The sequence below is a fragment of the Brassica oleracea genome, chromosome C6, assembly GCF_000695525.1.
Source record: "Brassica oleracea var. oleracea cultivar TO1000 chromosome C6, BOL, whole genome shotgun sequence".
In the NCBI taxonomy this organism is placed as follows: domain Eukaryota; kingdom Viridiplantae; phylum Streptophyta; class Magnoliopsida; order Brassicales; family Brassicaceae; genus Brassica; species Brassica oleracea.
Window position 1 is genome coordinate 4,093,575 of NC_027753.1, and position 16,580 is coordinate 4,110,154.

Sequence of the window (16,580 nt, forward strand, 5' to 3'; positions counted from 1 at the left end):
ACACCCTAAACATAACCCCTAAACTTAATTATCTAATTAAAGACTTCATAAAATCAAATCAAACTTGAAAAGTGTTTACTATACACATAAATAAACACATATAGGTGAAAACTAATTTTTGAAAAAAAAAATTTAGTTTTCCAAAATTTAACCCTAACAATACATACAATACTACAACATATGTTTGTCAAACTCCTAAACCAAAGTATTTCATAATTCACTACTTCCACTCATCTATCTTCAAAACAAATCAATTTTATCATATCTTAATTTATTAAGTTTAATAAACTTAATTAATTTATTAAGTTTAATAAACTTAATTGATTTAGTTAATAAACTTAATAATTTATTAAATTTACTTAATAAAATTAAAAAATTTATTAAACTTAAAACTTAATCATTTATTAAGAAACTTAATCATTTATAATAATTTAATAAACTTAAACTTAATAATTTATTAAACTTAATAAATTTATTAAACTAAATAAATTTAATAAATTTAATAAATTTATTAAGTTTATTAAATTATTAAGTTTATTAAGTTTAATAAATTTATTAAGTATAATAAATTATTAAGTTAAAGTTTATTAAATTACTAAGTTTATTAATAAAATCAATTAAGTTTAGTAAATTACGAATTGACCCATTAACTTAGCTTAAAATCAATTGAATCCGAATGTGATGTTGCCACCATATTATTATTTACTTCGTACATGTGACATGTATTAACATAAACTTCGTGTAGTTATTGACACATTCTCGTATATTAGATGGTTTCCACTATATTAGTGTAAACTTCGTGCAGCTAGGAAACTTTTTTCCTACATATTATATACAGTGTATCGTAGCCATTTAAGTAAAATAAATAGACAGTCAAATGTTAAATCAGCATTCGAATCTCGGCTACTGGAAAATTATCATTTTGGCATCGCCAGGGATATAGAATCGACACGTGGCAACACGAAACTAGTCTGGATCAATTCTGTGGAGCTAAGATACCCGTACAATTCAAAAAAAAAAAATTTGCTGGTTATATAATACAATTTCCCTAAAAATAAAAGGTCTTAGCCAATGTTTGCCAATGTTTGCCAATGTTTTATTAAGTTTGGTCCCAGGGAAACAGTATTAAAGGTCTATTAATTAAATTTATTCTTGGAGCTTAGAAGATAACATTTTGATTATGTAACTACTTCATGTGACCAAATGACTTTTAATTAACGTTCAATTTTCAAAAAAAAATTAATCAGTGGGCAAGTCTGACACGTTTAATATAATACATTGACTTGTACCAGAAAAATGTTTTCCGTAGCTGTAGCGATAAAGAAATGTGAAAAATGTTGACCGTCATGCCTTTATCCCCACACAAATCTAAATTTGCTTCGTAGCATAAAGTGTGTATGACATAAGTGGTGATGTCATCACCAACATGGAATTTTACTATCTATATATGGTTGAGAATATAAGCGGGTTAGTCCATATCTCTCTCATTCTCTTTCTCTTTCTCTTTCTCTTTGTCTTTCTTTTCTGGAAACGAATATGCAAACATCAGCTGCGCCAGTAATAGTTTCATTAGCTATATCTGTTGTGCTGTTGTGGATATGGAGAACTCTAAAGTGGGTTTGGTTTAAACCAAAGATGCTTGAAAGTTACCTTAGAAGACAGGGTATCGCCGGTACTCCTTACACGCCACTTGTCGGAGACATGAGAAGGGACAATAGCATGTCAAAGGAGGCAAGGTCCAAACCCATCAAACTTACGGATGATATCATCTCACGTGTATTGCCTTTCTCCTCGCACATGCTCAAGACTTACGGTATGTTTCTTGATTCCTATCTGTTAAGAGCTTAATAGAGATACCGAAAACAAGAAAACTATTCCTGCAAAGTATGAGGGCCTGTTCAACATTTTTAGGGATTCTAGAGGAAAAGAATAAAATTAAATCCTTAAATTTTAAATTTTCAAGTGCTTTACCAAATTTTGACCAAAGAGTACTTTACTAAATTTTCTTCTAATAAAAGAACATAAAAAGTGCTTTACTAAATTTGGTATAAAAATATAAATATATTAAAATTGGGGTATCGGGGATTGGGTCCGGAGAATACATGGTCTACACAGATGGTGTCATGTTTTGTATCTCTATATGTCTGGAACAGGAAGAACTTTCTTTTCATGGCGTGGAACTATACCATCCATAACCATTACGGATCCTGAGCAAATCAAGGAAGTTTTCAATAAAGTTTATGATTTCCCAAAGCCACATACATTTCCTTTGACCAACCTTATAATCAGTGGACTCTTTAGTTATGATGGGGATAAATGGGCAAAACACAGAAGAATCATCAACCCTGCTTTCCACCTTGAGAAGATCAAGGTTTGGCTTTATTTTTTCAAGTCTGGAGTTACGTTTTATGTATTGTATCTGACTCAAAACGTGACTTCTGTTTCTATGAATAGAATATGGTACCTGTGTTCCACCAGAGCTGCAACGAGGTTGTTGACAAATGGGACAAGATGGTTTCAGACAAAGGGTCATCCTGTGAGGTGGACGTTTGGCCTGGGCTCATGAGTATAACAGAAGATGTGATCTCTCGTACTGCTTTTGGAAGCAGCTACAAAGAAGGACAGAGGATCTTTGAGCTCCAAACAGAACTAGCACAGCTCATCATACAAGCTTTTCGAAAATCTTACATCCCTGGATATAGGTAATGAAAACCTCAATCTACTGGCTTGAATCTTGAACTTAGAACCAGTGCAATCTATTAGGAGACATGACTAATGTTGTTCTTTTTTGTGAAGATATCTCCCAACAAAGGACAATAGAAGGATAAAAGCAGCAGCCAAAGAAGCCCATGATATACTAAGAGAGCTCGTTAACAAAAGGCTAAGGGCAAGAGAGGCTGGAGAAGCACCAAACGAAGATTTGTTAGGTATACTTCTTGAATCAAATTTAGGACAAGCAAAAGGAAATGGAATGAGCATTGAGGATGTGATAGAGGAGTGCAAGTTGTTCTACTTTGCCGGGCAAGAGACAACTTCAGTACTTCTAGTTTGGACAATGATTCTGCTAAGCCAACACCAAGACTGGCAGGCTCGTGCACGAGAGGAAGTGAAGCAAGTTTTTGGTGATAAAGAACCCAATACAGAAGGCCTTAACCATCTCAAAATGGTAAGTCTAAACCAAAACCTTCAAGTAACTATACTCTGGTTGTGTTTTCATGTTTTTTTTTTTGCTGGATGTTTTGATCTCTTTCAGATGACAATGATAATTAATGAGGTCATCAGGCTATATCCTCCAGTAACTCAGCTGAGCCGAACGATTCACAAAGAGATGAAGCTAGGAGACCTGACACTACCTGGTGGTGTTCAGATCAATCTACCTATTATGCTAGTCCAACGTGAAACCCAGCTATGGGGGAACGATGCAGCAGAGTTTAAGCCCGAGAGATTCGAAGATGGTGTCTCAAAGGCAACAAAGAACCAAGTCTCCTTCTTTCCCTTTGCTTGGGGACCAAGGATCTGTATTGGCCAAAATTTTGCTTTATTGGAGGCAAAGATGTCAATGGCATTGATTCTACAGAGATTCTCCTTTGAGCTTTCTCCTACCTATGTCCATGCTCCTTACACTGTCTTCACCCTCCACCCACAGTATGGTGCTCATCTTATCCTCCACAAGCTTTAGTTCCATACCAAAAGAGAATTAAACACTGGAAGTGATCCCAGTATTTAAAGTTAATATGTTTCAAGCATATCTTATCCAAACCAGAGCAGTAAAAGTAGAACTCACACTCAGAGGCTCTACTCACCGGATCTCTCTGGCTGTTAAATAATGTAACATTCTATTTATAACATGGTAATAATATCAACCATTTCTGCATTCACCAGAGATATCTATATTTGTAAAAGTTTTTACATAATCGCTTCTCACGTAACTAGTTTTTTCGGCTAAGAACATCTTCAATAGTATTATATTTTCTCTAAACGCTAAAAATATAGTAAAAGTTACTATAATGGTATACCAAATCTTACACCAAATATAGAAGAATGAATTTATGAGCAAATATAGAATAATACTATTTATTTACTTTATTTTTAGAGAGAAACTTTTTCTTTACAAAATAACTCTTCATCTTTTATATGTTCTCATTTTCTACCAAATAGAATTATATATTATAACTTTCACATTTAAATACTCTGTTTAGTATATTATTTATTTTTAATTATATATTGTAATAAATTTTAATTTTTAAATAGTCATTTAGTTATATAAATAGTGTAATTATGGTAATATATTGCTATAAAATAAAATGAAAAGGTAAATTTTAAATATTTAAAAATTTATGGATTGTATAAAAATTAAGAAATAAATAGAAAAATATATTAGAGTAGAAAATAGAAGTAATCATTGGAGAACCTTTTTAGAATACTCTATTTTTAGGGTAAAAAATATAGGCATCTATTGAAAATGGTTTCTACTCATGAATAGATTATTACTCTGTTACATTCAGTTAACCTGCTCTCTATGGAGTATATATCACATTCCATTAAATCTCGACATATCCTTGCATCTTAACCAGCTCTCTATGGAGTATATATACCACATCCCTTATATATTAATCTTGGAGCATTACAACATATTTCCGTAGCCACGTGTCTAACACAAGAATGATTCTTAGAATTTTTAGAAAATAAATTGGTCCACATAAATATATATTATACTTTTTATTAAACTTGTTTTTTTACAACATAAGAGACTAGAAGCAACTTTTTATTAAACTAACTATCAAATTTATTAATAATGTAAAAATAATATTCTTTCTTTCCTTAAATAAAAGCTACAGAATCACCTAGTATGATTAATATATATATGATAATTAATGATTATGAATAATATATATTTGATAATAATTTTGAATTATCTCTCTTTTTTCTTAATTTTATATTATTAAAAAAAATTAAACAATCACATTAAGCATATAATAAAAAAATATTTTTTTTATATGTTATATTTTGAATTTTTTTTTAAAACGGCTATAAATTACTAAAAATAGTAAAAGTCTCACATTGAAAATTTTATGATCAATTGTTTAACTTTTTTTTGTTCAAGCAATATTCAAATGATCATAAATCGTATGAATATGAAGTCTCATTAATAGATATATATATATATATATATATATATATATATATATATATATATATCAATATCATTTAAAATAAATTAGATACTATATAAGAATATAAAAATATGTTAATTTCAAAATTTGCAGTGAAAAGTTTATTGAGATGTTAATATTTTAATTTTAAAATTTTGTTTCGGAAAATCTCACATTAAATTTTTTGTGATTAACGGTTTAAATTTCTGTTACAACAAATATACAAATGTTAATAAAATCATATGAGTAGGAAATGTCAATAATAAATATTTATATTAAAATATATTATATGCATCTATGTCAGTGTCACTAAATTTTAATTACATATCATATAAAGTAAATAAAATAATTGTTTTGATTTATTTACCAAATACATGTTTGTAAATTAACAAAAGGTATTGGTTTTGATTTATGTGCTTACTCTAATGTATATCCTTTTATGTATACAAATTATTTTTTAAATAGGTGGTTTTTAATATGATATTTGATTCTGACAATCCAAAAACACACTTCTTCAAATCGAAGTGATTTTTAATAATGGAAGCACTATGTATTTTATTTCATTCAGATAAAATAATTTTGTCTTGATTTTTATTCCTAAAAAACTTTTAGTGAAATATCATGACAAAATTCCAATCACCTTCTTTTGAGTTTGTTCGAAGAATGAGAGATTTGATCTTTCGTCTAATATTTGTTTCTCCCTAATAGACTATCTGGATATTATAATTTTATGAGTGAGATATTTAAGCTACTTATTATAAGTTTTATGGTTTATCATTTAATAAATCAAACAGTTCTTAAGTAATTAACCTTAAAAGTGTAGGTTAATAAAATAAGTAATTTATTTTGTTGTTTTATAATTAGATGATTTTTAGACCGAACTGGTGATATATACTAGACAACTTTATATTTTGAGTCTGCACTTATATTTTATAACACCTTGATATATTAGATTTGAACACTAACCTATAAATAAAGTTTGCCGGTAATTTTCTTCAAAATTTTTATTCTTGGATATGTATCTGGAATGAAACTAATTTTTACAGATATCCATCTTTTTAAATTGACATTTATGTAATTTATCGAATTCATAGAATAAGTTATAAAAAGAAACTAAACGCATATCAATGAAACAAAAAAGAGAATGAAAATACAATTTTATGGAGGCAAAAAAATGAAATCACTTATGGAGAGTCAATAGTAAACAAATCGAGACTAGAAAACCTAATTTTCTTTCGTCATTTTACAATTGATGTTGTCTATCTGGTTTTTGTGATTTGTGTCAGACGCAAAACTTAATTTGCTTGTGTGCATATGAAGTCTTAAAAATAATTAAAATGAGTTGTAATGTGTTAACTCTTCAGCAACGATGATATATTTAAGATACCAACATTTGTATTCATCATTTTACAATCGATAAAAATTGTAGTGTTGCAAAATGTGAAAATTATTCAATAAACAAACATTATTATAAAAATTCACTCCGCAAATGTGTGCGGATTATCGTCTAATTTCAATTAAATCTGGATATATCTTTGCAGTAGTGTGAAACTTCGAAGGTCAGTTACAAAGGGTTACAATCATGTATGATTTTAAAATTTTACCAATTTTTTGGTCAAAAAAAAGTATGATTTTAAAACTCAGAAAAATAACTACTCTGCGCATGATCTCTCTAGAAACCTCTTAGATCTGAAAATCGTTTTCGGTGACCGGTGGTTTTATCGCCGCCGGTTACCAATCTCTTTTTGTTTTTTGATGTAAAATACTTACTCGATCTATAGATCGATTTGTTTGCTTCGCTTTGGCGAATTTTCACTTCGCGTTGGCGATTTCTCTTTTCGCGTTTGGCGAGCTTTTGAGGTGTTAATCCCAATCAAATCGGAACTGATTATCACTCTTATGTTTCTTTCCGATATTGATTGAGTATATATAAAGATCCCCCCTTTCACAATTAATATTAATCCCGTTTGCTTTTGAGCTGGGTTCTCTCCTTCTGTGGTTTGCTCAGATCCCTTTTCTACGGGTGTAAAGCTCACTCTTTTAAAGCTATTTCTTAGCATATGAGTGACGTATCACGTACGAAAGGAATGATGGAGATGTTGGTTTATCTTGATCGTTGTATGAGGGATTTAGTAGAGTTGGCATCTTTCTTGACTGAAGATGGTCCAATAAAAAATCTACTCTAATTCGATTAAGTTTTCCCTGTGGTCAAATAACCAGAGATTGTTGGGGTCTCAACTTGGAGCAACGGTTATGGTGGAAGGGTAAGCTTAGAAAGTACAATCCATGGCAACAATCGACGTGTTTGAACAAGAGAAAGAAAGCTCCGCCGGTGAGAAGACGGTTGGACGTCATCGGAAACATGAAGTATGCCGGAGAAGCTGGAATTTTCAAGATGGAAGTCTCTTTGTTGACACGTGTTCTTGTTGTAATATAGTGTTTACACGTACCCTCTCTATAATGTGCGTGTTGCCTTAATATTGTACTCATCTAAACTTATGGGAATTAATAAAATCTAAGGTTGACAAAAAAAAAAAAACTACTCTGCGCATGTAGACGACCCTTTTGGAGCATAACGATATTTATAATTCGTAGACAAATAATTTGTAGCAATACTTTTGGACTTGTCTATCAGTCGAGACCAGAGAGAGACGTACATGCTTCACTATCTTTCATAAAATCCAGAAGAATTGAATACTATAAATGTATACAACAAACAAGATTTGGTTGCTTTGAAGGTACTCCCAGTATCTGCCCATATAAGCTGTTGGAAACAAATAAATATAAACTTCCAAATATCTGCCCATATTAAGCTGTTGGAAACAAATAAAATATAAACCTCCAAAACAACCAATTTCATACTTTCTTTGCTGACATTTTTCTTAAATTAAATCAAATAAAAATAAAAGAGAATAGAAGAAAAGAAAAGGTTACGTGTCCAGTGTCAGTGCTACGTGTTGGTATGGGAAAATAAAGAAACATAGATCTTTGTCTCATTTAAAAAAATTATATAAATACCTCTATAATATAGTGAGTAATTGAATAATCTCACACCAAGTCACCAAGACACCAACCACTCTCTTCCCTCTTTCGTTTTCGCTCTCACATTCCAAAATCCAAATTCCAAATTCCAAATGGAAACTGAAATCGTCTCAGAGTTCCTTCCTTTCGGTCGTATTTACAAAGACGGTCGCGTGGAGCGTCTCACCGGCACCGAAATCATCCCTCCTTCACTAGACGCAACAAACGACGTCGTCTCAAAGGACGTCGTATACTCCACGGGACATAACCTCTCCGTCCGCCTCTTCCTCCCTCACAAATCCACCGACAACAAGCTCCCTCTGCTAATCTACATCCACGGCGGCGCTTGGATCATCGAGTCACCTTTCTCCCCCCTCTACCACAACTACGTCGCGGAACTCGTCAAGTCCGCAAACTGCCTCGCCGTCTCGATCCAGTACCGCCGCGCGCCGGAGCACCCGATCCCGGCGGCGTACGAGGATTCTTGGTCGGCGATTCAGTGGGTCTTCTCCCACGCCGATGGATCCGGTCCCGAAGAGTGGATCAACGAGCGCGCGGATTTCGGGAGAGTTTTCATCGGCGGAGACAGCGCCGGAGCCAACATGTCTCACCACATGGCGATGAGAGCGGGTAGGGAGAAGCTTGATCCGAGGATCAAAGGTGTTGCGATTGTCCATCCAGCTTTCTGGGGGACGGATCCTGTCGACGAGCACGACGTGCAAGACGCTGAGACGAGAAGCGGGATCGCTGAGGTTTGGGAGAAGATCGCTAGTCCGAACAGCGTGAACGGGACGGATGATCCGTTGTTTAACGTGGTTGGATCCGACTCGGATTTTTCCGGGTTGGGATGTGAGAAGGTTTTGGTTGCGGTGGCGGGGAAAGATGTGTTTGTGCGACAAGGTTTGGGTTACGCGACGAAGCTGAAGAAGAGTGGGTGGGGAGGAGATGTGGAGGTGGTTGTGGAGGAGGAGGAAGGACATGTGTTCCATCTGCAGAACCCTAACTCTGAGAGTGCTTTGAGATTCTTGGATAGGTTTGTCGAGTTTATAACCGACGGTTCAAATGGTGATGATTTGTGAACGTTCTTTGATGATAATAGTATAATTTACCTGTGTTGGATAAATTTTTAAATTTGTTTTACTTGTTTTAATTCGATTTGTTTTTGTCATTATGTTTGCAAGAAATAAACTGAATCAAAGATACTGCTTGAGGCTGTTCATATAATGCTGAGAATGCTTCCAATTCCTTCGAGAAGTTTTTTTGTGGAGTTTATGATATAATTCTCTAGTTTTTATTGTTTCAAATTATTCACGTTTATTTTGCTTTTCACAAGTCAATCTCCTTAATCTGAATCTAAGGGCATCCGCATTGGTGAACTCCAAGCGGAGTTCACACGGTTTTCGAAAAAAAAAATATATTAAAATAATAAAAATCAGTGAACTTGTATCTTGGGAGTTCACTCCAATGAACCCGGATCGTCACTGTAGCGCGGGCCCCACAACTTCACTCCAATGAACCCGGATCGTCACTGTAGCGCGGGCCCCACAACAGGTGGCGGCCCGCAATTGGTCCTATTAATAATTTTTTTTTTTTTTTTAAAACAAAAATTAAACAGAAAAAAAATAATAATAAAAAATGCTTTGTGAACCCCTTCCATGGGGTTCACTAATGCTGATGGTCTAAGTATAAACTTTATCATTTTCAGCCATCAAAATGTAACGTACCAACGGTCCACAGTTAATGAGCTATCCACTCCTGCTATTTCAGCCCGTGGACTCGTCCATAAAATCATTATTTACTGAGTCTGTAAAATCACTTTCCCATAGATCAACCATCATTTCACTACTCTAGCTCAAACACGTTTAAGTCTAGAGTTTTAAACGGATGTGTGACGCATAAGATAAGTCAACTTTAGTGACATAAATAGTTAAATCAATTCTCTTAAACTTTTCCATATATCACAATTCAGAATGTTACACAAAAATTTTAAATAGCTTAAGCCGGAATAGCAGAAAGAAACAGAAAATGAAACTAGTTAAATAGTGTAGAAAGTATAAATAAAAAGATACAAGAAAAGTCGAAATTTCTTCTTCTTGTTTTTGAACTTCGCTTTAGAATTATTTTAAAAGATTACCTCATTTTTAAGACCAAATTTCATTCATTTGAGGTGTTTTAATACAGAACGATTAATAGAAAAGTTTGTGATAGAACACCCGAAATAAATGCAATAACAAAGAATTAGAAACAACAAAAGATACAAGTAGATAGTATCAAAAGCTTGAATAGAACATCCTAAAAAAGACAAAGCAGATTTTGTAGAGAGCGTACATAAGCGTAAATAGAATGAAGATTCATTAGACATACAAATTGAAACTCAGGCGAAAGCCCTAGCTGATGAAAATCTCCCGAGAAGTCGGCACTCTAAGTTGGTAAAAGGGATAATGCTGCTATAAAACCGTAAAGCTTCAAAGACAAGGGATATGGAGTGAATAGTCGCACAAAGAATGCGGAAGGCCTCTGATATTCTAACTCAATGCCCTAGGATACGACGCATCTAGAGGACAATGAGGTTGATTCCCTGAATATAACGCACCAGAACGAATCAGTTTGATCCCTTGGATATGACACACAGCAGCAGATCTAGGTGCATCAGGAATGGTGTAGCTACCCCCAGTAAAAAATACAACTAAATTTAAATGCACCAAAATGTATATGTATCTTCTAGCTTAGTTAGTCGAAAACTTATGTGTACCCACTCAACCAACGTCCTCCGAACAACCCTAAGCCCCTTTTCATTGATTTTGCCCCCATTTTTTATATTTTCTAAATCCACCACTGATAATACACCAAGACGGATCGAAAAGATCAATAGATATTACAAATCATTAAAAGAAAAGTGAGAATCACTTTCAAAGTTCCAAAAATAAACACTCAAAAGTTTATTTTATTATTCATGAGAATGAGCTCTATAAATATAGAATTACATCATAAAAACGTTCATAATAATTGCTCAACATGCAGAGCATCTAGGAAAGTTAAATTCAAATCTAAAGCGTATGTAAGAGAGAAAAATAGACATAATAAAATGATCTCTTTGCTAAGGACGAAAATTGATATTTTTGGGCTGCATCCACTTTGTTGGGCTTCTATGATGGACCAAGATTATAGAACAAATCAGTTTGTAGCTTAATTCATCATGGTCTGGTCAGAGTTCTTCATTCAATGTCTTCAGGTCCGAAACGTGTAAGCCGGAGATAGCCTGTTTTGTAAATTGAATAACTCCTTTGTCTGAATTCTTTTTAACATGATTCTTCTTCGAGGACCTTTGTAATTGAGCTGCCTATATTCTCCAGGTGGTTTCATGAGTTCATTCCTTGTGGTTGAGAAGATATGCTTCGAAAACTGAACATATGTCATAATGCTTCCCATAATCATATCACTAGCATTAAAAGTGATAAAAAAATGGAGCCAAATAGAATCACCAGCCAGTAAACACGAGCTTCATCATGACATTAATTACGTCCAACTACATTATCTGTAAATTGTTTTCCATTAAACCTGAAAGGAGGATAAAGACAAAACCTTAATCAGAATATAAGGGGTAAATGAAAATCTATAAGTTAGAAACCTGATCATTGTAAGCTATGCTTTTATTCACATTAGCAATTTGAGAAGAGTGCAACATTATCCAAAGTTTGATTCTAAGTGATGAATTTTCATCCATTCAAATTAATGCACTAAAAAAGCTCCTCGCAGAAACATTTGTTTCCAATAACAAAACCATCGCTCTGCAATAAAAAGAACTTACTCTAAAACACTAATTTGATGAAACATACCACATATGAAAAAGAGCTTAGGAAAAACGAGAATTCACTGTAAAGAAACTCCGCCACTACCAAACTCCAAAAAAAACGACGAACCATTCAAACTAAAAAAAAAACGTTGTATACAACCAACACGACGAACAAACAAACAGATAAATATAATGTAACACCATCTCCTGTTGATTGAAAGGATCGAGAGCTTTGACATCACTACAAGATGAAGACATCGACTCTAAAATTCTAAATCTCATATAATACTTTAGCAGAAACAAAACTTCCGATTTTGACTATCAAAATAAAAAGACTAAAGGATCCATGTAACAACAAATAATAACTAGGAAAGAGAAGAGAAAAGACCAGCTCTGATGTCATCAAAGCCATTAGGCTTAGTCTCGAACCGCGTATCTCATTTATGATATTAAAAATTATCTCAAAAATATCACACAAAATTGAAATCATAAAATTGTATTTACTAATCAACGGAACAAACTAATTTTTTATCAAATAATAATTTTAATATAGAAAAATCAAAAATAAAATAAATATTTAAAACAAAAAGTTCTTTTTTTAACAAATCAAACTTTATTAATGATGTTTGATGTAATCGTTACAAAACACATTGGTTAACCAAAGCGCATTGGTTAAACAAAAAGTTTTATTCTAAATCTTAGACTCTAAATTCTAATAACTAAAAAAAATAAAAAATATGTATATATATATGTGTTTGCTTTTAACGAATACTATTTTGTGATTTTCATGTTTCAGTGTTACTTGAAAAATAATTATTTCAATATAATTTGAGGGGTAATATTTATTTTAAAACTGAAAAAAGTATTTTAATTATATTTATTTGGAAGTAAAAATAGTGTGGAAAAATACAAAACAAGAAACACATATCCGGGTGGGCGTTCGGGTACCCATTCGGGTTCGGTTCGGATCTAATCGAGTTTCGGACTTTGGGTTTAAAGATTTCAGCCTCATTCGGGTATTTCTAAATTTTGGTTCGGGTTCGGTTCGGATCTTTGCGGGTTCGGTTCGGATTCGGATAACCCATTTAAATTATTTTTAAAATTTTAATATTCATTATATGCTTAAAATTTCTCAAAATATAAAAAAATAATATATTACATATAAATTTGTATAATATATGTCAAAATACCTAAAATTAACATATAAATTGGTTTGATTTGAATATTTGGATAGAAAATCAATAAGATATTTCAAGCATTTTGGTGTTTTGAATATATTTTAGCTATTTTAGACATTTACTTTTGACTATTTATGTATGTTTTCAAGTGTTTTAGACAACATAAAAATATCTTATATATTTTGGATGTTTTTAATATATATTAAATCTAAAAATAAGTAATATATTTAGGTATATAAATCTATTTCGGTTACCTTCGGGTACCCGAGATACTTCGGATCGGATCGGGTTCGGTTTCGGTTCTTTAGATACCAAAATTTTGAATCCGTTCGGATATTTAATCAATTTCGGTTCGGATTTGGTACTATTTTTTTAGATCGGGTTCGGTTATTCGGATCCGGGTTTTTTTGCCAGCCCTAATCCTCCTCTAGACATACGTACACGTTGTCCAAAATTTATTTCCGCAGTAAAAGATTCGGATAAAGTACTCTTGCCGAGACAAAGCAATCCTTGTCGGAAAAGATATTTTGGTAAACATGCTCCGAAGAATCACCTCTTCCTCCTCGCTCTCTTCGCCCCCTCTCTTCTTCCGCTTATTTCGCCACTCTCCTCGCTCTAACTTTTCGCTGTCATCTTCACGGACAGCCGTCAGCGTCTCCAACCGCCACCACCTACACCGGCTAACCGCTCCTTACACTACTCTTCGTAGTATTTGTTCACACTCTTCGTCTGATCTCCTCTCCGAGCATCCTCCGTTCGTCAGGATCTACAAAGACGGTCGCGTCGAGCGTCTTTCCGGCACCGAAACCGTCCCAGCGTCTCTAACTCCACAAAACGGTGTCGTCTCGAAGGACGTCGTGTACTCGCAAAAGCATAGCCTCTCCGCTCGACTCTTTCTTCCTCATAAAGCAAGAGAACTCGCCGACGGTAGCAAACTCCCGTTACTTATCTACATCCACGGCGGAGCATGGATCGTCGAGTCCCCTTTTTCTCCCATTTACCACAGTTTCCTGACGGAGGTTGTGAAAGCCGCGAATTGCTTGGCGGTGTCGGTTCAGTACCGCCGTGCGCCGGAGCATCCGATCCCGGCGGCGTATGAGGATTCATGGTCCGCGATTCAGTGGGTCTTCTCACATTCAGATGGGTCTGGTCCTGTGGATTGGATCAACGAATATGCAGATTTCAACAGAGTTATCCTCGCCGGAGATAGCGCCGGAGCCAATATGTCGCATCACATGGCCATGAGAACTGGCGAGGAGAAGCTTGATCCGAGAATCAAAGGTGTTGCGATTGTTCATCCAGCTTTCTGGGGTACTGATCCTGTCGACGAGCACGATGTGCAAGACGTGGAGACGAGAAGAGGAATTGCTGAGGTTTGGGAGAAGATCGCGAGTCCGAATAGCGTGAATGGAACCGACGATCCGCTGTTTAATGTAGTTGGATCCGACTCGGATCTTTCCGGGTTGGGATGTGAGAAGGTTTTGGTTGCGGTGGCCAGGAAAGATGTGTTTGGGCGACAAGGGTTGGGTTACGCGGCGAAGCTGAAGAAGAGTGGGTGGAAAGGAGATGTGGAGGTGATAGAGGAGGGAGATGAAGATCACTGCTTTCATCTCTTAAACCCTGATTCTGAAAATGCTCCCAAATTCTTGAAGAAGTTTGTCGACTTTATCACCAGTTGAAGAGTATAGCTTAAACTCTGTTCTTGACTGAAGAATAAACTTGATGTCTTCGTTTTTTATTAACCCATAAAGTAATAATCCAATCTTAGCGCACTGTATTCACGAACTCAAAACTGTTTCAACATTTCTCCTTGTGAACTTTGCAACACACCATGCTTCACATTTCCTTCTGAGGATTTGAGCCAAATCTACCGTCTCTTGCGGACAGCAGTCAATCTCTATTGTTTGCAGAAAAGCTTTAACATATTACTATATTAGAGGTATATTTGCAATTCAATACGTAAGTCATTTACCTAACAAAAGATGAAGAAAAATAAAGCCATTCACCTAATTAGTGAAAATTTGGAAAAAAAAGTATGAATATTAGTGCGTATCACCTTATATTGAATGTTTCTGGCCATACGAGACTTGTAGTCCAATTTTAATTGCAATAGCAAAACCAGTAACACACTTTGTTTCGAATACGTCCTCTGTATTGACACATGCATGTTACCAGTAACTGATGTAACCGAAAAAGAGTTTCGGAGAGCCATAAGAGCATTTTTATTGCAGATCTCTTAGATTGGGGTTCTTAGCGTAATATAAGATACAGTCTTTTAGCTTTTAACTAAAAAAGCTAAGAGACGTCTCTTAGAGCAGGATTAATGCAGTCTCTTAAGATGATCTTTTAATGAAATTGGGAATTAAAAAAAAAGAAAAAAAGATAATAACTGAAGGCACGTTTCGCGGTTATGACCGCGTTCTTCTCAAACATTAAGTCCCTGATAATTTTGTCGAATTCCCTCACCCTGATCAATTTATTGAAAGGAAGAGAATCTAGACCAGCCTTGTTTGGTATTTTGTTTGACATCTATCACTTTACCTCTTACTTTGATGCAATATCTTTCTCCTTTATCCCTCGTTTGAACAATAGAGAAGCCGACTCTGTGGCTAAGTCCGCTCTCTCTGTCTGTAATCCCTCCTCTGTTGGAGAGTAAACCTTGTTAGTTATTAATGAAAGTGTGTGTTTGCTCAAAAAAAAAAAATTAACCCATCAATCTATATATATAAAGTTAACTTTTTCTCTTCTTATGACAAGTGGCAGGGGGGTTTGATGACATGTGTCCCCATATATTTTTTGTTTTTACATTTTAGGTCCTTCTTCTTTTACACTTTTACAATTTGGCTTAATACTTTCTAATTGTGCCATAAAATCTTTCTCACACTAATCATTATTATATGAAATTTTATAATCTATTTTATTGGTCAGTAAAATTGAAGATGAATAAAAAAATATAATATAAATATATTTTAAATATTTTATTTATTCATAAATAAAAAATAACATAAACTTTTTTTTCTATTATTTTATTTACAAATTATAAATTTATTTGACTATTAAAAACTATAAAATAACTAAACTAAAAAAACTAGAGTATGATACATAATCTAAACCTAAATTTCCAAAATCACAAAGAAAAAGCAAAATACTATAGTAACACTAACTCAGTAAAAATCTGGAACACGAATGAACGCAATCAAGCACCAACCAAAAAAATCAAAAAAACGGGTCAGAAGGAGAATAATCAATGGAAGATAAAAGTCACCGCGAAGCACGAAAACACATGGCTAAAGCATAACCACCAGCTAAGAGTTAAGAAGCACCTCGCAAACAAACAACCATATACAAGGTGCTCATTGCCAACGAAGAATCACAAAGCTCTGAATAGAAGAGACCAAAGCTCCAAGAGACTAACTCCACACACCTATACCAAGG

At 34.0% G+C, this 16,580-nt stretch overlaps 3 protein-coding genes across 3 annotated transcripts; all 3 read left to right on the forward strand.

The window, feature by feature from the left end:
• The first annotated feature begins 1,469 nt into the window (after nt 1-1,469).
• On the forward strand, nt 1,470-3,878 carry LOC106296512 (cytochrome P450 72A15-like). Its single transcript, XM_013732658.1, has 5 exons — nt 1,470-1,813; nt 2,154-2,371; nt 2,455-2,702; nt 2,797-3,166; nt 3,254-3,878. Exons 1-5 carry the CDS (start codon nt 1,537-1,539, stop codon nt 3,677-3,679), a joined length of 1,539 nt encoding a protein of 512 aa, XP_013588112.1. The 5' UTR covers nt 1,470-1,536; the 3' UTR covers nt 3,680-3,878.
• Nucleotides 3,879-8,195: 4,317 nt separating this feature from the next.
• On the forward strand, nt 8,196-9,297 carry LOC106296982 (probable carboxylesterase 5). The gene has a single exon (XM_013733250.1). The coding sequence runs from the start codon at nt 8,288-8,290 to the stop codon at nt 9,251-9,253; it is 966 nt and encodes a 321-aa protein (XP_013588704.1). The 5' UTR covers nt 8,196-8,287; the 3' UTR covers nt 9,254-9,297.
• Nucleotides 9,298-13,612: 4,315 nt separating this feature from the next.
• On the forward strand, nt 13,613-14,984 carry LOC106298544 (probable carboxylesterase 4). Its single transcript, XM_013734682.1, has one exon. The coding sequence runs from the start codon at nt 13,682-13,684 to the stop codon at nt 14,822-14,824; it is 1,143 nt and encodes a 380-aa protein (XP_013590136.1). The 5' UTR covers nt 13,613-13,681; the 3' UTR covers nt 14,825-14,984.
• The last annotated feature ends 1,596 nt before the right edge of the window (nt 14,985-16,580 follow it).